This window comes from Leptinotarsa decemlineata, unplaced genomic scaffold (assembly GCF_025532065.1).
Source record: "Leptinotarsa decemlineata unplaced genomic scaffold, Ldec_3_MD MMD2_tig00026354_RagTag_RagTag, whole genome shotgun sequence".
Lineage (NCBI taxonomy): Eukaryota > Metazoa > Arthropoda > Insecta > Coleoptera > Chrysomelidae > Leptinotarsa > Leptinotarsa decemlineata.
In genome coordinates, this window is record NW_027412702.1 from 9,282,053 (window position 1) to 9,305,586 (window position 23,534).

Consider the following 23,534-nt stretch of genomic DNA (forward strand, 5'->3'; position numbering starts at 1 on the left):
GTCTGACTCAGACTAGCAGCTAGTTGTCTATGCATAGTGAAAGCTACAGAAAACTTGTCATGTTCATAAATTATTGAAAGATATTGTTGCTACTTAGTTTTTCATTGACAGCCGTTCAGATTGTGGAAAGAAAAACTCGGACCAGATTCAGTAAATGTCACTCACATTCAAATAAATACTACGAAAATTATTTTGAACAATTGTCAGACTGAAAAGAAAAACTCAAACAGATTCAATAAATGTCGCCCACATTCAAATAAATACTTGAAAATTATTTTGAACAATTGTTGATTTTGATAAATTAATTATAAAAAAAAAATGTATATATGATTTTCATTAAATTACTGAGGAAGTGGGGAAAATCCGAAAAATGTTTCGCAAGTTTACAAACTTGACCCCTCTTATTTTTTCATACAAATTATTTTATAAAGTTCAGAAACTATAAAGAAAATGAAGAAAGGGTAAACACAATTCAAATAACCATTTATTGAGAAAAGAAATCAGTACAGTCGCTGTTAATGACATTTGGTTTTCGAAACAGTCTTATAAGGATTACAAGAACAAGTTAAACGAACTTACAAAATAAATACAGTACAAAAAATCATGTACAAAAATAAGGAATGAACTCTTTTCTAGAACATATTAAAACACATGCTCTCGAAAAATACTGCTCTAATCAACCTCTTCCATTCGTGAAGCATCCTCAGAATCACCAGCATCAGCGCTGGGAGCATCTCCAGCAGGAGTCTCTTCGGTGAGCATTGACTCTTCCTCATCAATTCCCAAACCGAGCTTGATCATTCTGTAGATTCTAGAAGCATGAACTTGGGGCTCATCCAGGGTAAATCCGGAACTTAGCAGAGCAGTCTCAAATAGAAGGATAACCAAATCCTTCACGGCCTTGTCATTCTTGTCAACCTCAGTCTTCTGGCGTAAGTTTTCAATGATGGAATGATCGGGGTTGATCTCCAAATGCTTCTTGGCTGCCATGTATCCCATAGTGGAGGTGTCACGCAGGGCTTGAGCTTTCATGATACGCTCCATATTGGCAGTCCAGCCGTACTGTGAAGTCACAATGCAGCATGGAGACTCAACCAGGCGGTTAGAGACAACTACCTTCTCCACTTTACTGTCTAGGATGCTCTTCATCACTTTGCACAGGCTCTCGAACTTAGTCTTGTCCTCTTCGTGCTTCTTTTTCTCATCCTCATCTTCAGGCAGCTCCAGGCCTTCTTTGGTTACAGAAACCAGAGTCTTGCCATCGTACTCCTTCAGCTGCTGCACAACGTATTCGTCAATAGGCTCAGTCATGTAGACAACCTCAAATCCACGCTTCTTGACACGCTCAACAAAAGCTGAGTGAGCCACTTGGTCTTTGCTCTCGCCAGTGATAATGTAGATGTGTTTCTGGCCCTCCTTCATGCGGCTGACATAGTCCTTGAGTGAGCAAGCCTCGTCCCCGCTTGCAGAAGTATGGAAACGCAGCAGATCAGCAAGCTTTGCCTTGTTCTGAGAGTCCTCATGGATTCCCAGCTTGAGGTTCTTCGAGAACTGCTCGTAGAACTTCTTGTAGCCGTCCTTGTCTTCGGAGAGCTCCTCAAACAGTTCCAAGCATTTCTTGACGAGATTCTTGCGGATCACCTTCAGGATCTTGTTCTGCTGCAGCATCTCTCTGGATATGTTCAGGGGCAAGTCTTCAGAGTCAACTACACCCTTGATGAAGTTCAAGTACTCGGGGATCAAGTCCTCGCAGTTGTCCATGATGAAGACACGACGCACATAGAGTTTGATGTTGTTCTTCCTCTTCTTGTTCTCAAACAGATCGAATGGCACACGTCTGGGCACGAAAAGCAGTGCACGGAACTCCAACTGACCTTCCACGCTGAAGTGCTTGACAGCTAAGTGGTCTTCCCAGTCATTGGTGAGAGATTTGTAGAACTCTCCGTACTCCTCCTGGCTGATATCGTCAGCGTTACGAGTCCAGATGGGTTTGGTCTTGTTCAACTCCTCATCTTCAGTATATTTCTCTTTTATGGTCTTCTTTTTCTTCTTTGGTTCTTCTTTCTTGTCCTCATCCTCGTCCTCTCCAACATCTTCGATCTTGGGCTTATCCTTGTCTTCCTCCTCGCCCTCCTTCTTCTCGTCTTCAGCTTCATCATCGCTGAGCTCTTTCTCACGTTCTTTCTCAACGAGAAGCTTGATAGGATAGCCGATGAACTGTGAATGCTTCTTCACGATCTCCTTGATCTTGTTCTCCTCCAAAAATTCAGTCTGGTCCTCCTTGATCTGCAGAACAATTTTTGTACCACGCCCTAGGGGTTCCCCATGATCCTGCCTGATAGTGAAGCTTCCACCAGCCGAGGATTCCCAGATATACTGTTCATCGTCATTGTTTTTGGACACCACCGTGACTTTATCAGCGACCAAATAAGCAGAGTAGAAACCCACACCAAACTGACCAATCATGCTGATGTCTGCTCCTGCTTGCAGGGCTTCCATGAAGGCTTTCGTTCCAGACTTGGCGATCGTACCCAAGTTGTTTACAAGGTCAGCTTTGGTCATGCCAATACCTGTGTCAATGAGCGTGAGGGTTCCTTCTGCTTTGTTGGGGACGATTTTGATGTGGAGGTCTTTGCCGCTGTCCAGACATGAGGGGTTCGTCAGCGACTGGTAGCGGATTTTATCCAATGCATCTGATGAGTTGGAGATCAATTCACGGAGGAAGATTTCTTTATTCGAGTAGAAGGTATTGATAATCAAACTCATCAACTGTGCAATTTCTGCCTGGAAGGCGAAGGTTTCGACTTCTCCATTTTGGGTGTCTTCAGGCATCTGCAACAAAGATAAACTATGAGTCATGGTGAAAGAGAAAAGCGTTATTGCAACAAATTCTTGGCGGTTACAATAACAAAAAACAACAGAAGACGATGAATAAACCGGCCAGTAGCGAAACATTCTGAATTTATATTTATGGAAACTTGGATGGACAGCTCTCGTGATTCATATATGCATTACAACATTTCACCTTAAAATTGTAACATTATATCTAATGACTAGAGTGAAATGAGAACTGCGAGACTGTGGTATCATTATATTTTTCTCTTACCTTTTCTCTCAACTAATAGGTACTTTTTTATGAGCCAAACTGACATTTTTATTTAATACCCATTAGAATCAAAGAATAAGAATATAATAAGAAGTATTCTACTATGAAACTAAAGTCGAGGAATCTGATTATAAAATGGACCAGAAAGTAACAAATAATGAATAAAAATTAGGTAAAAAGACGATGATTTTTCTGAAAGCAAATGCACATATTGAGATAAAGAAAAAATAAAAAAACATGCAAAATAAAGCCATATGAAAATTTAGCTCTGAAAATAATCAAAATTTTTATTGAACACTGGAAGATAAAAATCATAAGATGTAGTGAAATTTGGCTTTTTTCAAGTGTATTTTAAATACTGTAATTCATGTTGGGCGACAACTAGTTAAAAGCAACCAGAAGGCATCAAATTAAATTCAATGTTTTTTGCTTCAACATAAAACTGTAAGAAGTTTGGAAAGTGTTCTTTTTCATTTAAGTTCATTTTCCTACTAATGTCTCCTAGATATAAAATTATTTCAATTGATTGTTTAACGACTGAAGATTTTTTCAAAATCTTTCTATTGCACAGATAGTTGCATAAAATTTGCCATTTAATTCTAGAAAAATCAAAGAATGAGTAACTAAAAATAACCCCAAAAATGTAATAATCGTTTCTACAAATTCTCAACTAGCTCCGTAACGAAAAAATAGTTATCATATTCCCTACATGAAATATCAAATGTGAATGTAGAAACTGACTAGCCAACTGACTCTGCAAAAAATTGAATAACCGGTAACCGGCAAACACATTGGAAAATTTTTCAAAATTTCACTACAAATATAATAATTCACACAAAAACCTGATAATACAAAAGAAAAAATACATACCTTGACTACTTCTTCAAAAAATTAGCACTGATATATGAAAACTTTCTGAAAAATCGCCTCTAAAATTGCTTTGGATATTTCACTGAAACTCGCTATTGCACTCTTAGCGACTGATTCAATTCTGACGCGGATACGTTTGACGTCCGCTTATATAGCCGGTTGCGTTCTGTACGTTTCGAGAACAATCTGGAAGGCTATGGAAGCTTTTTGGTGCTTGAAATCGCTCGATAAATTGAGAGGTGTATATCTTTTTTCTCGGTTTATTTCCGCTTAAAGGGGCGCCAAATTTAAAAAAACTGTTTCTAGAACATGGATTTTCTGAAAAATGTATAGGTGATGTAGGTATTTGAATTTGTGTACATATTTGTGCTTTTCATCAGAATTGATAAGAGTTTGTGGTTTGAAATGTTACCTTCTTCTGATAAAAGTTAACAAATATCGATTTTAATAAGGGGAAAATTGTAAAATAACTTTAATCATACTATAAAATCCCTATATAGTAATACAAACTGATCTAACAGTATGAAACGAAACAATGTTCTTTTGAAAGCAAGCATAACGTTATTTTCACATACTTAATGAATCTAATTCACAAAGTGAAATACGAAAATATTTCCGTATGAGTTATTTTTTATTGTTCATAAAATCGTCTTTGGAAGACGAGTTGCAATTCATTTTCACATATTTAGTCATTCCAATTCAGAAATTAAAATACAAATATATTGTTTCAGTAATACCTATTTTTTTTCGAAAAACATTTAACTTATTTTTGTGATAGGTAGATATATTACAACCCGTAAAAATTTTTATCTAGGGATACCTAGTTCTGCAAATGAAAAATTGATTAATTTGGTTTCTGAGAATTTGTTAAAACACTGCAAGTTTATGAATATTCCCAAAAAAATGACTTTCTTTTTGATACAATATTCGAATCATTGTATTAGGTAGGTACCTATTACATTTATAAATCTCAAGTTCATCAAATATGGATCAATCGGAAACATTCTGCATTTTTTATACCTAGATATTTTATACATAAAAACAAAACTATCAGTTCAAGAATTCTTTGTAGTTATTCACATTCAATTTTCAAGCAATTATATCCTTCCTGTCCTCTGCTCAACATTCCAGCAAATTCTGGAATTCTGTGAAATCCTAAAATCGTTGTTACTAAAATCATTTCTAGAAGTTCTCGAACACTTGACTCATATTATGAATGGAATCTGGAAACTTCTAAAGAAGCGGGAAGTGGCGGCAGAAGGTGAAGATCAAAAGTGATTTTTGTGTTCGTTGTCAAACCGGCTGAGTTATGGTGATATATTGATATAAAAGTTAAAACATTACTATAATAATTGTTGAAATTTGAATTAAACTGAGAATTAATTGTTTTCAATAATCGTCTTTCAAAAGTATCGCCATCTATTCTACAGTTTGAGAATTGAAATGAATAAATGAAACATTTCAATCGATTTGAATTTATAGATTTTGAGTTATTTTCCGCGCTAACCTAACCTCAATTATTTTATATTTTTTGAATTGTCAATATAACAAGTCACAAATAATAAATTATCAATATCATTATTTAGTAACCTAAAAGCTGATTTAATAATATTTGTTTTAGGTTGGCTAGCGTCATTTTACATTCGAATTTTTAGATTCAATATCTAATATACCTAGAATGTATTATTTTTAATTATGTGCATTTCCAACAGAAAAGAAAGTGAAAAGGAAACCGCCAAAACTGCAGAAGGTAATTTGTTTCCTCCATACATCTAAAAAACAACCCAAATATTTTGATATTTTAGAAGATGATGAGGCCGATTTCAGGATATACAGTATCCTTTCTTACTTCATTGTTTTGGTAGTGATAGGCCTACCAGTATGGTGGTACACAACCAGAGTATACAGGGCCAACCTTCCCATAACCCAAATGTACAATGCGGAGCTAAAAATGAAGACTGACCGTGAATTTGGAATACCTTTGAGCTTGGACTACGATATATTGATTTCTTTTGTACACCCCGACCCAGGAGGTTTGGAAATAGAGCTGCACGGTCAGGATATAGAACATAACTTGCAACCTCTCTTGAACACAGTACAGCCAGTTGCTGATTTTGTTGTGAAATCCCAATGGCTGTATCTTACGAAACTAGGCGCAGTACCGACTAAAGTTGGGGATTACTACGTGCTTTCAGAAAACCAGCTTCCTCATATCATAACTCCGTTGGAGACAAAATTATGGTCACATTTGTCTCCTAGGCCATCACTGAATTTGATTGTGTACTTTCCTCATTGTAATGCACCTTTGTATATCCATGACAGTAGGAATAGGAAGGTTGAAAGCAACTCTTTCTTGAGTGCTAGATGGGGCGGGGTGTACATTATGAACCCTGATAAATTTGCATGCGAGAAAAAGCTATTTCAGCCTGACTTGCAGCTGATAGTTTCGACTTTCATGGCTCAGCTGAAAAGTTTGTTCAAAATCGACAATAGCTCCAACGCAGATGACATTTACGAATTGAAAATGCGGAAGGCTCGTGAGCTTCTAGATTCAACTCGAAAGACACTCAGGTCTCTTGCTCAGTTACTATCAGAAATCAGCAGTATCGTCATAAGCGATGAGGTTGGGAGCAAAATCAATGTCGCTGTGGAAAATGCTGATTTGGCTGATGATTTTTTGAAGAGAGGGGACGTGGATGAGGGTCTCCAATATGCCAAGTTGGCCTTTTCCAATGCAGAGGCAGCTTTCGGCCATCCTTCTCTGCTGGCATTGCTTTATTTCCCAGAAGATCAAAAGTAAATATAGTTTTTTTTTGTAAAAAGTGTAATGACCATGTTATTGTTTCAGGTATGCTGTGTATATTCCTCTGTTTTTACCAATCATGATTCCAGTATTCATGTCCTTACCTCTTGTAAGAAAGTGGAGAAAAATGAAAAAAACAAAGTTGGAGTAGCAGGTTATTGATTTGAATAAAGACATGAATAAATAAATTGAATAAATCCTCTTTTCCTTTTTTGCTAATTAATTTGTTTTTGAATTGAAATCTATGAGTAACTTCTGGAAAACAGAAATGATCTTTATTTCTCACAATTGAGAAAATTTATTTTATTATACATTATTCTTTACATCGTGAGTTTTCATTCTAAAATGAAAAAACTTTTTAAAATTGAATTATGAATTACAAATTATTCAATTTTCAGAAATGTAAATGTGTAAAATATATTTCAAAACAAAATAATATATAAATTTTTAGATGAAAATATATTCTTTTTGGATGTTTTCAAAACCACCTATGTCCATGTTTTCAAGCCCTTGAAGAAATTAATAAAATGTCAGTTCAAGTAAAATGTATATTGTATTGAGTATTGTAGGTACATCAGTAGTTTTGAAAAAATAATAAGGAAATAGTGTATTTTCACAAACTACACCTAAACGATTTGATCTCCACAAACTTAGTGTAGATTGAAAATGTCATTGCTATTGAAGGAGGTCAACTTGATGAATGTTTTTGCCAATTATTTCTCAACATATAAAAGAACACATTAATGTGAGACTTCCATTTGAAAGTTTACAAAATCTCGTCACATGTTTTGCTTTATTATAGCTATATAATAACTCATCAATGAACCTTTTTTTCAATAATATTAAACGTTGTTCCAATAGTTGTTATCCATTCCTAATGTTTGCTGAAGATCTAAAGCAGTTTAGACACAAAGCCCACTAACAAGTCAAGTCATTCAAGCAGAACTTGTTTGATTACACATCTTTGGAGACAGACATTCACATAAGACTTCACAAATGTGAACCACAAGTCAGATTTGTGAATCATATTAATAAAATTAATTTTATGTCTTCAAAAATGGCTCATTCAAGCACTAATTATGTTTTATTCAAATTCCGAAAGAAAATTTGAAAATAACACTGAAATAAATTTATTTTAGACCCCGAAATGCCTCCTCGCTCGTCAAGTGAAATATGGTCTATTGTTCAGGATACTCCAAGCATTAAAAAGGGTTTCATTTTTCTCAAGTGGTTTCACATCGATAAGAATATACCTACCTACCTATGTATCGACCATTTGGTCCCCACGGTGTTAATCCAATATGACATTCATAAGTCAATAGGTATGGATGTTTCAAACGTGGCGTGGTTTGTTCAACATTTTTTTAGATTGGTTTTGAAATATTTTTTTAATTTTGTGATCACTTTTAATATCATGCTTATGGAAAACCGGGACAAGGACAATACAGGGTGCATCAATAAAAATGGATAATGTACCAGAAATATAGATGTTTTTTTAGTCACAGAATAATTGATTTAGAAAGTGTTACCGTTGTTTGAAGAGAAATAAGCTTCAAACAATACTATTATTATTTAGAATAGAGTTATAAATAATGATTTATTAGCACCATCTAGTGGATGGAAGACATATTAATACTTTTGAAAATTTAACACGTAATTTTTGACAATAGATGCCAATCTCAATAATTTTGATTGTCAAACTGTCAAAAATTTTATATAGTCTAATATCTGACAAATGCATTTTAGGTAAAAAAAAATGGATTTTCGCATTATTTAACCAATAAAGTTCCGAATAATATACAATAGTTTTGCCCTATTCCGTCACCCTGGTAGTAACTAGTACCCTGCAAGATGTATCATGGGGTAAGCCTTTTTGCGCCACCTAATCTTCGTTAACATAACCACAACATCTACTTATATATTTTCCAGAATTGTGTTTTCCTTGTCCAAATAATTTTTTTAACATGCTTGTCGCCAAGTTACCAATTCTACGTGCCAGGAATGGCTCCAACAGATTTCAAAAAAGGAGACCCGATAGAAGTAAAAGCTGTGAAGATGACTAGTATCAACACCCTTTTGCCCTACGAATATTACTCCTTGCCCTTTTGCCTGCCGAAAGGGGGATCTGACGCAATCCATTATAAATCGGAGAATTTAGGAGAAGTGTTAAGGGGTGATAGAATCGTGAACACTCCTTACATTGTGAAAATGGCCGAACAAAGTCCCTGCGCTCTGTTGTGTAATTCACCCGACAAGCCCATACATTGGGGTGTTAGCGAGTCCCAAAATGTTGTAGACAGGATACAGCACGAGTACTTTGTTCATTTGTGAGTATGTTAATTATATTAGGTCTTGTTCATAAAATGATGAAAATTTCAATAATAAAACATATCAGTCCTGGAAAGACATCTTCACTGGAAGTACTCCACAATCTGAAAAGTGAAGCTAAATCAATAGAGAGTCTGCTAAAGTATACTAATATATTCCTTTGACGTTTGTCAATGGAAATATACAGTATGAGGTATTTATTTACAAGTTTTTTGGTTTTGAGAACGGTAAGGGATTACATTTTGAAACGTTAATCATCTAAGGAAAGTAAATTAACCATATAAATTCAATTTTTTCAATAGGTTATTCAATAAGCTACCAAAATTTATGAAAACGACAAGTTAGTAACCAATTGGACTCTTCAGGTATATATTACGTAGTAACTTTTCAAGGTTAACTATTCGGTTTGACCTTCATTTCACTTCGGCAGATTCTCTATTGATTTAGTTTTGTTCATTTTTTAGACTTCCATGAAACAACATGACATGTGATACTACAAAATCCATCTTCTATCTTTCAACTCAATTTTAATATTAGCATACACTTTGGGATATCATTGTATTGTGATTTTTATTGGTTTGTGATTTCTATTAGTTCAATTCATTGGTTGTCCATTTTATTATTATTTTGCAACATCTTATATTCCTTTCTTGTGTATTTTTTTTCTATCTGAAACTTTGACATGGAGAAAATGTTCTTATGATGATAAAGTATACTCTGATTATGAAGGTGGAAATTCATAAGGAAATATACCAAATAACTAGATATAGAATTAATGTTAGGATAGGTTTCCGCGTTCAGCAATTTGGTGTACCGTTGTCAGGATTGAAATGCATCCATAGTTTTCTTCTGTTCGAGGTTTCAGCATCACAGGAGACTTGATTATCCAGTTACATATCCTCTCAAAATAAAATGATTCCAAAAATTCAAGAAATAGTTACATTTGTCAAAATATTTGTTCATACACACCCACACGCAAACACATCGTAGACAATAGTATTTCTTTAGGACAATAGGTACAAGGCTCCCAAATTGCTTCTACAAAATTTTAGAATTTCAAAGTTATTTGTTGAAGATATTAAGTGAATATTCATAATTTTTAAGTTTTAATTTTTGTACTTTACATCAAATAACACATCTAATTAATGAAAAATTACAAATAAAAAAACTCAACTTATCATTATTATAAGTACTAGTGGTTTGTAGGATTCCTTTAATTTTGAGGAGTTCCTTTCAGGTTAGTAGACAATCTGCCTGCAGCAACGCAAACCATCAACTCAGACTCCAGTGAAATCCAATTTGAGCATGGTTACCGATTAGGAAATACAGTCGGTGACAGAAGTTTCATAAACAATCACTTGAAACTAACGTTGCTTTATCACACTCCAGAACCGTAAGTTTTTGTTCAAAATTCGTGTCCCTGTCACCAGCGAGTTCAATTCCAGAAACATATATCGGGTGGTAGGTTTCCGAGCAACTGCAAAATCTGTCCACATGGATGAATTGAAATTTGATGGAAAAACATGCTCATTTCCATCCAAACCCAGACCGCAGGTGGTTGATCCCGTTTCAGGCACCAAATTATTCTTTACCTATGAAGTGGAATGGGAAGAGTCTTCGGTCAGTTGGGCATCAAGATGGGACACCTATTTAGCCATGAGCGATGCTCAGATACATTGGTTTTCAATTATAAACTCCATTGTGGTGATTTTTTTCTTAGCAGGTATGTATTAATGTTGTTCATCTGTTTTCAAATAAAAAAAAAAGATTATATGTTGCTAAATCTAGTTTTTTTTTTCAAGGTATTTTAACTATGATAATGGTGAGGACTTTGAGACGGGACATAGCTAAATATAACGCAGATGAAAGTTATGACGAAGCTATTGAAGAAACTGGGTGGAAACTAGTGCATGGAGATGTTTTTAGACCACCAAAAAACTCTAGGTTATTTGCTGCTCTGATAGGATCTGGAATTCAGATTTTCCTGATGTCATTGATAACTATTTGTAAGTTTTGTCAGATGGGTTGGACTTTTTTTGTAAATAGTTTGATAGAAATGATATTCTGACAATAGAAGCTGAAACTTATTCTGCATTAAATTCAACTATTTTCCTTGAACTTATAGGAAAGTTTTGAAAAATACCTGAATGAAACACTTCACCAGTTTTATCAACAGATTATAATTTATATAATTTTTCTTTAATGCGGCATACTGTTTTTCCTCAATAAATGGTGGAGTACCTATTGGTACAATGAATTGAAATTTCTTTCTTTCGTTAGTTTTCGCTATGTTGGGTATGCTGTCTCCAGCATCTAGAGGAGCTCTCACAACTGCAGCTATCACCTTTTATATGATTCATGGGGCAGTAGCAGGGTATTTGTCGGCCCGTCTCTATAAAACTATGAAAGGTTGGTATTTTGATGATCATTTATTTATTTAATTTTTTGGGGAAAGGTTCTGGCTTTCTACTTCTCCATCTTGATATAGAAAAATGTGGGAATCTTTCAAAGAAAGGAAGGAAGTAATTAATTTTAAAAGAAGTAACTTTATACATAGATGTGTAAATCATGCAAAGTAATTCTCAGACACAAACTGGAAGAGAAAGTCTTTTAATAGTTACACAAGTTGTAAACTTACAATCAGACTAACAATAACATAAATTCAATATCAAATTCAATATCGACATGGCTTATAAGTAAAGTCACAAAATGAGGTTTCTTAAACTATTCTCAAATACATTAAATGACATGCTAAAATATTCTTACTCAGAAAAATTATTAATAGCAGTAACTATTCTATTAAGTAGCATGTTATGAATATGCTGGATGTGAAGAACAGCAGTAGAAAACTCCTAAGAATCATAGATGGAGTATAGAATCTAATGCCACCCAAAATACTGGGGGTTATGCCGTTATTTATCACTTTATAAAAGAAAAAGATCTCGGGATATTAGTATCTGCAGTCTGGTAAACCAAAGTATTCCCTTAACCTCATCGATTCTCAGCTGCAGATCTCCACCATTCTATACTTAAAGTACTTGATAAATGTCACTTTTATATATTCTAACCGTTTCTTGTGTACCTCAAAGTATAAACTCCAAATTAGATTACAGAATTCCATTTCAGAGTTTACATAACACACAAAAACAAAACTGTAATACCATACAAATCATAAAAATCTGTGGATATTATCACCATCCAACTTATTTAGAATTTCTGTTACTGATTAAAATATGCAATTTTTTTATTGTACCTAATCTGCAAGTACTGTCCTTGTACTTACAACTATGTAATAAAATATAATATTAAATGATTGAATTTCGGAGCAGAGTAGATTTCTTTCAATGTTTTCTATAATTTGGTAACCAATTCTTCAGAAAAAATGTTACTTTTATTTGTGGTAAAACAGAATAGAAACTTAAAAAAGGATGAATTTTTCTTACTTCTTCTTCTTTTGATTTTCTTGCTATGATATAAGTTCATAAGTGGTAAAAAGAGCGAGAAAAAAATAATTGAATGTTGAATTCTTTACTAAATTGTCATTACAGACTTATATTCATTTATTTATTTTTGTATAAGGATCACCTATAAAAAGTAGGAAATTTTTTCAATTTTTTTATTGTTTTATTGTTTTCAAAAATATTTGCCTTCAATATACACTTTTGCATCCCTTCACACGAATTCTCAAAACATTCTTTGTGGTTTAGGATGGCTTCAACAACTTCTTGTGGTGATGAAAATCACTGTCTACATATTTTTTTAAAATAAGGGACCAATCAGGTGAATACTGTCAATGAATATAAAGAAAAGACTTCCCGCACCAGAACAAAAATATGTGTCCAGAGACAGTGTTTTTGTTCTGCTGCTTGTGTCAAGTTCTACCTATCAAATACGGTCAGTGAGTGATCAATTAGATGTGTTTTTTTCTCCCAATAATACATTGTTTGATGCACTGGGTGAGGAGGGTTGGCATTGTTACGATTAGGAATAATGCAACATTTCAGGTTGTTTTTCTTAATTTTGGTAAACAAATAGTTGTATGCCATTCAGTATCAACTGTTCTTCTATTCTTCAACGCAGGGTTTCTCAAACTTATTGTTCCACGTACCCCTATTAGGCCTTCGAAACCATAGCAAAACCCCTTTAAGAAATACTGACTATTGATATGCATTTCATTAAAAAAATATTACAAATGAGCAATAGAAGAAAAAAAATATTTTATTCAAAAAGAAATACTTAAAAATATGGAAAAAAATAATATAAAGTAGGTACTTGAATGATATAATTATAATTAATCCGGCTAAATAAATAAATAAACACGTCTTGGTGCCCGCCGGCGGGTACGGTAATGTGATAAGTGGGCTTGTTTTTTGTCACAAATAGAGTCGATTTTGAGAGTAATTTTACTCAACTTTATTCTTAATACATATTCAGCGTTCAGTCGATTCCTGTATTTTGTCTTTATCATGACCAGTTGTGAAAACCCACTCTCACATAAATAAGTTGTCATGAAAGTGAACAGTGAGCTTGATTACCAAGAATTCAATGAAGCAATTCGATATTTTCTTGACGAATTGGACTTTTCATGAAATCATAAAAAATCATCTAATCACAAACTTTTTTCAAACACTCACTATCAATTCACTATGATACAGTTTCTAAACTTCCACTGGTTCTAGGGCAATAAAAATCAATTTTGATAAATTTTGTTATGACATAATGCTTTATTAGTCGTCAGTATAAAATAAAACCATCGTATAAACATGTTTAATAGAAAAGTATACCCATAATTTCAGTAAAATTTGTCTTGACTTATCAGTGTGAATATTTCATTGAAATTTCCTGCCGTTTTGTTGTGTCAGCCTCTTCAGGATTTGAAATATTAGGGAAAGTTCTACTATTTTCCAGGACGTGAATGGAAGAGAGCAGCCTTCCTCACTGCTGTCCTCTACCCCGCAGTGCTAGGCCTTACTTGCTTCTTCCTCAATTTCTTCATCTGGGGCAAAGCGAGCAGCGGGGCAGTTCCCTTCTCCGCTATGATCTCTCTTCTGCTGATGTGGGTATTCATATCCTTGCCTTTGGTCTATCTCGGCTACTATTTTGGATACAGGAAGCAGCCGTACCAGCATCCTGTCAGGACCAACCAGATCCCGAGGCAGGTACCGGAGCAGCATTGGTATATGAATCCGATTTTGTGGTAAGTAAAAAATGTTCGCTATAATTGTGTCTTGAAATGAAGATTAAGAAAGTTAAAAGGTTTTCAGTTTCTAGACTTCACTTTCTAGACTCGACTTTCTAGACTTCACTTAAAAATATTACTCATTGATTGCTGTTAATCTGATACAGGTGTTGATTAATGGTGTGAACATTATCTAGTAGCAAAAGCAGAAACTCTATTTTTCAAGGAGATAAATTTCTTGTTGCATATCGCATAGTTCTGTCCTTGAACGTGTCTCCTTGCTCATGTATGTTGATTTTCATTCTGTTAAACTAGCAATGTAGTTTGAATATGTTGACCAGACCGTGCTTGTTGATTGTGGAAACGATGTTCTGGGAATTAAAACCTTTTGAAATTAAAGTATATTTAAAAAAAATCAATACGTTACTAATAGGACTCTTCTCTACCTGAATGAATTGATGATTTGTCTCTCTCATAGTCATTGTTAATAGTGCCAAAAAATGCCTCTCCTAGTAATTGGTACCATACAGAAACTAGAATCATAATCATCAAATATCTAGAAATGATTCACTTCTTGAAATTTATAAAAATAGTTATATTTGATTTTAGAAAAAGACGCTGGAAAAATCATGATTCTTTATCTGCCACATTCAAACGTATTCAAAAAACACTTTATTGTGAGATTTTCACTAGACGATTTTACAAAAACGCAACAAGTGTTTCGCCATATGATGGCTGAAATAAATTTTTGGTCCAAATTAAAATTTATACCCGCATAAAATAATGATGATTGATTTATCATTTTTTTAAAGTTTGCATCATTGTTGCAAATTAAGACTCAATGCAACCTACATAAAACGTCCGAGTTTTGACAGCACTATATTCCAGACTAATTTTTTTTAAGTAGCACCATATTGAATGCTTTTCTTATAAAATTCAGTTTTTGAAATTTTTTGAAAATTTTAACTTTTTTCATTGTATTTTTAAGAACCTTAAAAGCAATGAAAAAGGGTGGCACAGTTCTTTACTCGTGAGGGTTTCAAAAGGGAAACCATTTTTAAAAAAAAGGAACGTCAAAAACAAAAATGTATGATTTGGACAAGTTCTAATTGAGTCTGTTTATATTATGCAGTAGAGTGCGTTTTTCTGTTTGTTTTAAGTGTACTTGTATTATTTAATTTATTTTCAACAAAAAAAAAAAAAAAGTTCACTCTCCAACATGAAACAATACTTCTTGTTCTCTTGTACCCCGTACTTTCCCACAAACCTTTCATGTTGATCCAAAAATATGGTACCCTATTTGCTTTCTCCCTCTTTCACGGATACTTTCTTGTATCTTTTTATCCACGTCTTCCTGTATTTTTTTTCCATCTCCTTTTTACATTATCAGCCATTCCCATCATCTCATCTAACGAGTGCCTCGTAATTTCAGTACCCTGATGGCAGGCATTCTACCCTTCGGAGCAGTATTCATCGAGCTTTTCTTCATATTCACCGCCATATGGGAGAATCAGTTCTACTACTTATTCGGCTTTCTCTTTCTGGTATTTGTCATTCTGGTGATATCGTGCTCACAAATCTCCATCGTCATGGTTTACTTCCAATTGTGCGGAGAGGTAAGTGATTGATAGTACTCAAGTTTGGAACCGGTTGATGTGAGATAATTCGATGTTTTTTTAGGACTACCACTGGTGGTGGAGGAGCTTTATAGTGTCAGGGGGCAGCGCCCTCTATATTCTTGGATACTCAGTTTTCTACTTCATGACAAAACTTGAAATTACCGAATTCATCCCAACGTTGTTGTACATCGGCTATACGGGCCTGATGGTGTTCACTTTCTGGTTGTTGACGGGAACCATTGGATTCTTTGCAGCATATGCATTTGTTCGCAAAATCTATGCAGCTGTTAAAATCGACTAGGTTATTTTTGAGTATCTAAGTTAATGTATGGGTGAGATGAAGGACAAAGATTACTTTTGATCATTTTCAGCAACGAATCGACTTGTGTGAGTTTTGTGAATGTTTCTTTTGGAGTTGTTTGGATTCCGGGTGATTGGAATGCACAGGGTGACCTGTGGAGTGAACGAAACTCTCGTTGACTTAATTTATTTATCAGCTTTAGTTTTGCTAGAGTGCACATTTGTTTTTCAAGAGAGCAGACATATATATGGTGTTTCTTTAGTTAATTTTGACCATTGAGAAAATTAGGATCGAAGATTTATTAGAAAGATTGGGAAACTATAAATTTCATTTTTGTGTGTATTAATTATTCTACAACGTTTAAAACGATCGCAAATACATGTACAAAAATACTTAAAACTCTCTTGAACATTTTTATTCCCCTTTCAACTAAAATACCGTGATTTTGAATACAAATTTAAAAATGTTATTTTTATAGTTGCTTGTTACTGTTTTTTGCCAAACTGATTAAGTGAATCTTTTTGATTTTAATTTATTAAGTGCATGTTTTATTGACTTTAATTCTTTTATAGGTCTATTGAAAATATATAATTCACTATTACCACTGTACATATTTATGAAAGTAAAGTAATAAATTCCTTTGTAATTATTTTTTTACTACCCACTAACTGGTTGATTTTTTGCCGACAGTTTTCAGGTTTCACTGTGCATTAGGAGTCCTATAGACATAAGTTAATCTCATCTCTACACCTTTTTAACACTTTGACTGAGCATTTTTTGAAGTTCCTGTGTGCCTAGAGTGGAACAGTATAGTTTTCAAATGACTTATAATTTGTTGTTAGGAGGACATTACTGTTTATTGAAACTATATATAGGTAAACAGTATTTATTCATTTTTTACTTAATGCTCTCATTTGTACTATGCACATCTAGGTAAAATTTTCTATGGTTTCTAGTTTATGAACTGATAATTCAAACCCAGCTGTACTATAACTGTAAGTAAATTCATTGCATGTCGTATGAATCATCATATGCACAGAGTCGGACTGTCGAAAGACAGTGTGTGTCGCCTCTGTTTGGAAAATGATGAAACAGCAGAGCATATACTTTGTGCCTGCCCTGCTGTGGACTGAATCAGGTTTTAAGAGTTTGGCAGAACCACACTTCTGCCATCTGGCCTGAAAGATCACTCACCATATAAACTAATTGACTTCGTCAAAAATGGGTTTATTTGAACGAGTTTGAATAGGTGTGAGCCAAAATAAACCCTTGTGGGTTGCAGTGGAGGGTCGAATAGGCCCACTCACTTTTGACCTAACCTAACCTAAATACATTGCAATTTTTGGGTTAAAAACAAATTGTATTTAAAAAAAAGGGTTTAAAAAACTCGTCATAGTTTTAGGCTATAATTGTAACTGAGAGGAGTTGGTCAATTAGAGAGTTTGAACCTTCGATATCTGCATCTTAGGAGAATATCAGAAAACTTGAGATCAATGCAGGCAATCAATTCAGAAAGGAAAATATTGCTTTAATAATAATGTGTTTATCTTAAACTAGCCTATGATTCACAAGCGTGCCATTCACATCCAAAATAGAAATGGTGTGGCTCCTATGAGTGTAGATAAAGTGTTGTCAACTTTAGTCTGAACATGTAGCTAGCAAATCATGTGAAGGCTAAAACCTCAAAATTTAACAATCTCCTACAAAAGAAAAGTTGATCATAACAATTTGGTAATCTTCCTCGTTTTTATTTTGCAAAAATAAACGAGATAGAAATATTAACCAATCAGCAGTCACTCCTGCTCACTTTAAGAAGTAGAATCTTCTGTATATAGGCAATTGGGGTTGAAACCTATTATTTGTTCAATAAAATATGTATATCAAATTTTTAGGACAAAAAACCTTGACCTGTGCTCGAATACAAAGTTGAATTCATTATCAATGACATACCTGTGTTCCAATGTTTAATAATAATTCATTCATAATCTGATTTAAAGTTCTTCACATATAGGAGAATATGAAAAAAATTGAGAACTTTGAAGCTTGTAAATTAATAAGCTGGGAAAGAAATCGGACATTTACAGTCTCTGTCTTTTGAATAAAATGAAATATCTGTAGTTGTCTCAGTAAAGCTATTTTGAGACAAAATCACAATAGATAAATGAAATAATCAATATTTGTCAGTTTGTGATATTCTGATTTCAACAATAAAGCTGTGAAAACAGCTTGGGATTACAAATAAAACTTTAATTTCTTCATAATATAAAATTAAATGTGCCAAAAACATTTTTATAGCGAAATATGTTGAACAAGTGGATCATTCATACAGCGGCCTTTCAGTTGTCAAAATTGAAATATCCAGTGTTTTTCAAATATTGTTATTATTATTGATGATCAGGTAGTATAATTTTGAAGTACCACGAGTCGCGTTAGCGTTTGATGAAAGTTGCCCAAACTCAAGATCTTAAGTTCAAATTAATTAAGTCTATTCTCAAATTCGAATATTTTGAAGGAAGAAGAGTTTAGAGAAATTTCTTTCACTGGAAGATTAAAGAAATATATGCGCCATCCCTATTAAAGGTAAGTACTTCGTTTCTAATTTAACTGAGACATTCACAGAACTAGTTCTGTGAAGACGACTGATTTTTATTAGAAATCGAATTGAATGGGTAAGCAAATGCACATGAAATGAATTTATTGTACAATTTTCAATAATAACGAATTTATAACAAATTCATATTTACAAATACAGAATTGTAAATTACGTATATTTTTTGTGGAAAGTTGTTGACAATGTTTCACGGTGAATTTTACTAGTTCCGGCTTCCATTGTCTAATATGATATAATACGATTTGAAATCTCTGAAATAACAATAACATTGAAATGAATGAAAATTATATTGAGCAATAAATACAATAAATTGAAAATGAGCCCAAAATTGACTAACTAAAAATGAAATAAAAATTTCAAACCAAGTTTTACTTCACGGCGTTTCGATTGATAGTATCCATAGTCTTCTTCGAGTGATGACTAGATTTCTCCGAGAGATGACTATTTATAAGTCATTCGAATACTTTAACCTATCCCCTCTTCTCTTTCTCCGTTTCACCGGTTTAGTGAGACTAAACCGTTTTTTCGATTGAATAAATGTTTCCTTATATTGCCTATATCTATGCTAGCTTGACTGAATGCGTCGTTGGACAACATATATGCAGCTTCTTTGAACTTCCTCTTGAACCAATGTACCTCCCTGTGAATGATCTCAGCTTGGGACCACTTGATGTTATGTTGATGAGTCCAAACATGCTCCTCCATTTCCGATTTGCTGGTTTCTCCTCGATGTGCCGTACTCACAGGGTATCCGGTAAATGTAATTCTTGGAATCGCAGTCCGCGTTTGGTGGCCTGGTTTTCATGAGGCTGTTATGATTGGTGTTTTCAGATCTGAAGCAGGTTGTGCCATCACTTTGTTATTATTAGCTATTCATTTTAATTTTATATGTTCTTTTAGAGATTTCCGAGCTAGTAAAATTCATCTGTATTTTTATGAGATTTTTCAGAAAATGAAATAATGTTGGTAGTTTTTAGCATATTTTCTTTTTCAAACAATTTTCAGTTCCTAGTTGGTGAATAAATCGAGAAAGTATGAGTTACTTTTGTAAGTAAAAATATATACCTCTGAAAGTAAGAACATTCGATTACCTATATCAAATGCTATGTCAATTTGAGAAATGAAATATCTCAAGTTTACTGTCGTTCTGTACTATAAAGAAAATGTCGCAAATGAGTGAATCGCTTTTGTGTGCACAAAACTAAAAATTTGTTCTGTGGTCGCATCTGTTCTTCTGGTTATATGTGATTATGATACTATTTTGACATTTGACAGTTCACTTTAAAAATTTTGAAGTAACGTATTTTGCTTCTGTATTTGAATCCAGATTTTTCCTAGAAATCGGATCAGATTCTAAAGTATTGAACTGTCCAAGAAAATGTCTTCGGCCGCTCAAAAAAGCAAAACTGCCATCACTTTAAAGGGTTCTGCTGCAATAGTCTGTGATTATTTGAGTAAGTTATCACATCAATAAAGATATTATGAGGGTTATGATGAGATTCCCTTGTAGATTACGGTATCAATTCGATATTATTCCAACGGGGATTGTACCCTCCTGAGAACTTTAAGGCAGAGGAGAACTACGGGCTCACGATTTTGATGTCTACAGATGACAAAATAAAGCAGTTTTTGTCTACAACACTTGGTCAGCTCAAAGGTAATGGGTTCAGTTTTCTTTGCCTCTTTTATATTTATTAAATGAATGTTTCTAAGAAGAAAAGAGTAATTATGCTTTTACTCACTATGGAATTATCAAGAAAGTTGTCAATCAATATTCATAAGTAAGAAGCTTTCAATGACTCCTTATCATCATGAAATGCATCATGTATGTGGGGCATAATTTAGAAGTACTTGAAAAAATGCTTCTGAACATGACCATTATATAAAAACATACAAATACATTTTCTGCAATAATGTTAATTCAGATCACATAACTTTAATAATTCACATGTAATGACTTGTTTGATGACTCAAGGAATTTCAACATTTTAAGTTGATGGTTCAACTTTGCAAACAATTTGATTTGCATGTACCATTTTCAAGATTAGAAATAGCGCAAATTTTTCATGTATACCAAGGAACCTTTCGTTATAATCATTTCATTAGTAAATAGGGCGAGATTAACAAACATGATTTTCAAAAATACAACTATTTATGCGAGAATGAATACTACTCCTCTGACAAATAGATGAGTTCTAGATCTGCTTTTCAACCTTCTGCAGGTTTTAATACCTGTCGTTTCATCTGCAACTGCGGTAGATATCAAAGACGACGCTTATTACCCACAGGTAGTATGTGCTGTTAGGGCATGTAAGGCAGTTTGTCTCATTGCTTTCGATAACGTCCACGAAACATCAGACAAAACCTGGACACCACTAACAAATCTGGAAAATATCTTTAATAAGGTTATATCCTTTCATGAAAATTTTCAATATATGTAACTTTTGCGATGTTATTTATTGCTTGTTTCATGTGATACATTTCTTGGTAACAATTTTTCTTGAAATTTATATTGAAACAATATTATAGAACAAGTAGAGGATGGATGTGACTACGAACTATGTATCTTTGGGAGAAAATGAATCTTGACTAGTCAAACCCATTTTGTACTTTTGTATACAATTTCAGTGATGACAAATAAAGTATCTATCTATATAATATTGGATAATTTTCCAGACTGGCTAATTGAACGAACAGTTAACAAAATAGCTGTGGTGATTACAAATGTAAAAACCTTGGAGGTAATGGAACGTTGGGATTTCAAAGTTGAATATGAAGGAGACACCAATGACTCTGAACAAGTATCCGAGAAGCCCCTTAAGCAAATTAAGAACGAAATCAGGGATGTCCTGAAACAAATAGCGTCTTCCGTGGCATACCTCCCACTTCTAGACTGTTTGTGTAGCTTTGATATCCAAATATACACCAAGAGTGATGTGAAGTTACCTGAAGAATGGGCCGAAGCACAACCTGCTAATATTAAAAATGCCCAAAGTGTGAAAATGAGGTCATTTACTACCAATATCCACAAAATGGAGACTGTAGTTACGTATAAAAACGAGGACTGAATGTTTTAATATTGTTAGGTTTTTTAAGGAGTTTTAAGGCTTATTTTTACCAAGACTATTACTTGTATTTTGAAGCATATTGTATTTTTAGAAATTTTTACTCATAGTGGTGAATAAATTGTAGAATTTTACTGAAGAAAGGAGAATTGAATCTTTCTATGTTTTACCACTTTCATTTGTGACTAACGTTACTGTAGTTTTGTCCTATAAGGACATTTTCAAACATACATTATCATTACTTATACATTAATCTATTAGTAATGTATACATTATACAATAATGCATAAATTTGAAAATGTCCTTATAGGACGAAACTGCACTAACTTATACATTATACATTAATGTATAAGTTTGAAAATATCCTTATAGGACAAAACTGCAGTAACGTTAGCTACAAATAAAAGTGTTGAAAACCATAGAAATGTCAATTCTCTTTTTTTTTATTATGATCTCCTACAACGTAGTAATGGCTACATCCATAAATTTATAGAATTTTTTTAGTTATATCAGTAACCTCTGGGGTAAAGATGTAAGTAAGATAATATGAATCAACTTCGAGAAAAATTTTGACAAAAGACAAAAGGCCATCTATACATTTTGCACAAATGAAATAATAAGTACTGTCTAAATCCTACTTTATCAAAAACAAAACGTCAACTTTGGTACTCTTAAAAGTATGTATTATAAAGAAAAAAAATAATGCTGTTTTGTATTTTTCTGGATTCACTTGAAAAAAATTGTAACTCTACCTATTATTGAGCTTCCAACTTCTGCCTCACTAGTCATAAATTGCTACAGGGCGTTCAATTTGATTTGAAACTGTGTGAAACTTGTTATAAATAGGTACAGTGCAGACTTTGAAAAAAATTTCAAAAACTGAAAAATTATAAATTGTACTGAAAATTTACCTCATCATTCAGACAAGAATTACCAGTATAAACTAAATTTCTAAGGCAACCATCATTCACCAAAATTCAGTCAATTCACTCTTGATCACATTTGCATATAGAAAGTTATTTGACTAACTATAAATCGGAAGAGGAGGTATTGCTATACGGGTACTGTATGGAGATTTCAATATAGATTCATTATCATACTCCAGGAATTGAAGAAAAAATAATCTTGTGAATGATGAAGTCAATGCATAAATTTTATGTTCATAATTGAAAGTGGTTTCCAATGGATTTTACCTCCCAGTTTATATCTGAAAAAAACTTCTGAGCATGATATACACATCTTTGTCCAGGGTTTATAGTGACATGCCATTTCTTTCGTCTTATAGAATATCCTCACTTTCTACATGTTGATAAAAAAAGTCAAAATATTTTTTCTCAAATATCAATGTCACTTCAATGAATGAAATTCCTTGATTTTTTTTATGAACTAACATTGTGATGCTGTGCGAGAATTAAATGAATTGTTTTTCAAGGATATTCAGAATGGAAGACTAGTGTTTTCACCTGAATTTTCTAGAAGTCCATCTGGAGACTGTTTTTTTAAAGGACAAAACACAAGCACTACAGGAAAATCCTTAAAGCGCTCTCATAGCGGTGCCTGTACGAAAGTAGCGAAAGAGAATTTTCATAACCATACTCCTTTATTACTAGCGAGCTGCCCCGGTTCCGCACGGGTGCAATGCTGATACTAAA

General features: G+C 33.5%; 4 protein-coding genes across 7 annotated transcripts; 3 read left to right on the forward strand and 1 right to left on the reverse strand.

Annotated features, from left to right (window-relative positions):
* Positions 1 to 466: 466 nt before the first annotated feature.
* Positions 467 to 4,136, reverse strand: Hsp83 (Heat shock protein 83). Its single transcript, XM_023160972.2, has 2 exons — positions 3,977 to 4,136; positions 467 to 2,832 (listed from the first exon to the last, which is right to left on the reverse strand). Exon 2 carries the CDS (start codon positions 2,830 to 2,832, stop codon positions 673 to 675), a length of 2,160 nt encoding a protein of 719 aa, XP_023016740.1. The 5' UTR covers positions 3,977 to 4,136; the 3' UTR covers positions 467 to 672.
* A 935-nt stretch (positions 4,137 to 5,071) lies between these two features.
* Positions 5,072 to 6,981, forward strand: PIG-S (Phosphatidylinositol glycan anchor biosynthesis class S). Of its 4 annotated transcripts, none has more exons than XM_023160969.2 (4): positions 5,072 to 5,307; positions 5,598 to 5,726; positions 5,782 to 6,772; positions 6,825 to 6,981. In XM_023160969.2, exons 2-4 carry the CDS (start codon positions 5,672 to 5,674, stop codon positions 6,928 to 6,930), a joined length of 1,152 nt encoding a protein of 383 aa, XP_023016737.2. In that variant the 5' UTR covers positions 5,072 to 5,307; positions 5,598 to 5,671; the 3' UTR covers positions 6,931 to 6,981. The 4 variants fall into 4 exon arrangements, with proteins under 4 accessions (XP_023016737.2, XP_023016738.2, XP_023016739.2 ...); XM_023160970.2 differs by having other exon boundaries at positions 5,072 to 5,288; XM_023160971.2 differs by having other exon boundaries at positions 5,072 to 5,237.
* Positions 6,982 to 8,467: 1,486 nt separating this feature from the next.
* Positions 8,468 to 16,852, forward strand: TM9SF4 (Transmembrane 9 superfamily protein member 4). Its single transcript, XM_074184456.1, has 9 exons — positions 8,468 to 8,642; positions 8,709 to 9,106; positions 10,345 to 10,500; positions 10,553 to 10,830; positions 10,910 to 11,113; positions 11,388 to 11,516; positions 14,016 to 14,304; positions 15,719 to 15,902; positions 15,967 to 16,852. Exons 1-9 carry the CDS (start codon positions 8,631 to 8,633, stop codon positions 16,204 to 16,206), a joined length of 1,890 nt encoding a protein of 629 aa, XP_074040557.1. The 5' UTR covers positions 8,468 to 8,630; the 3' UTR covers positions 16,207 to 16,852.
* A 3,222-nt stretch (positions 16,853 to 20,074) lies between these two features.
* Positions 20,075 to 22,016, forward strand: mad2 (mitotic arrest deficient 2). Its single transcript, XM_023160987.2, has 3 exons — positions 20,075 to 20,271; positions 20,328 to 20,474; positions 21,494 to 22,016. Exons 1-3 carry the CDS (start codon positions 20,196 to 20,198, stop codon positions 21,883 to 21,885), a joined length of 615 nt encoding a protein of 204 aa, XP_023016755.1. The 5' UTR covers positions 20,075 to 20,195; the 3' UTR covers positions 21,886 to 22,016.
* The last annotated feature ends 1,518 nt before the right edge of the window (positions 22,017 to 23,534 follow it).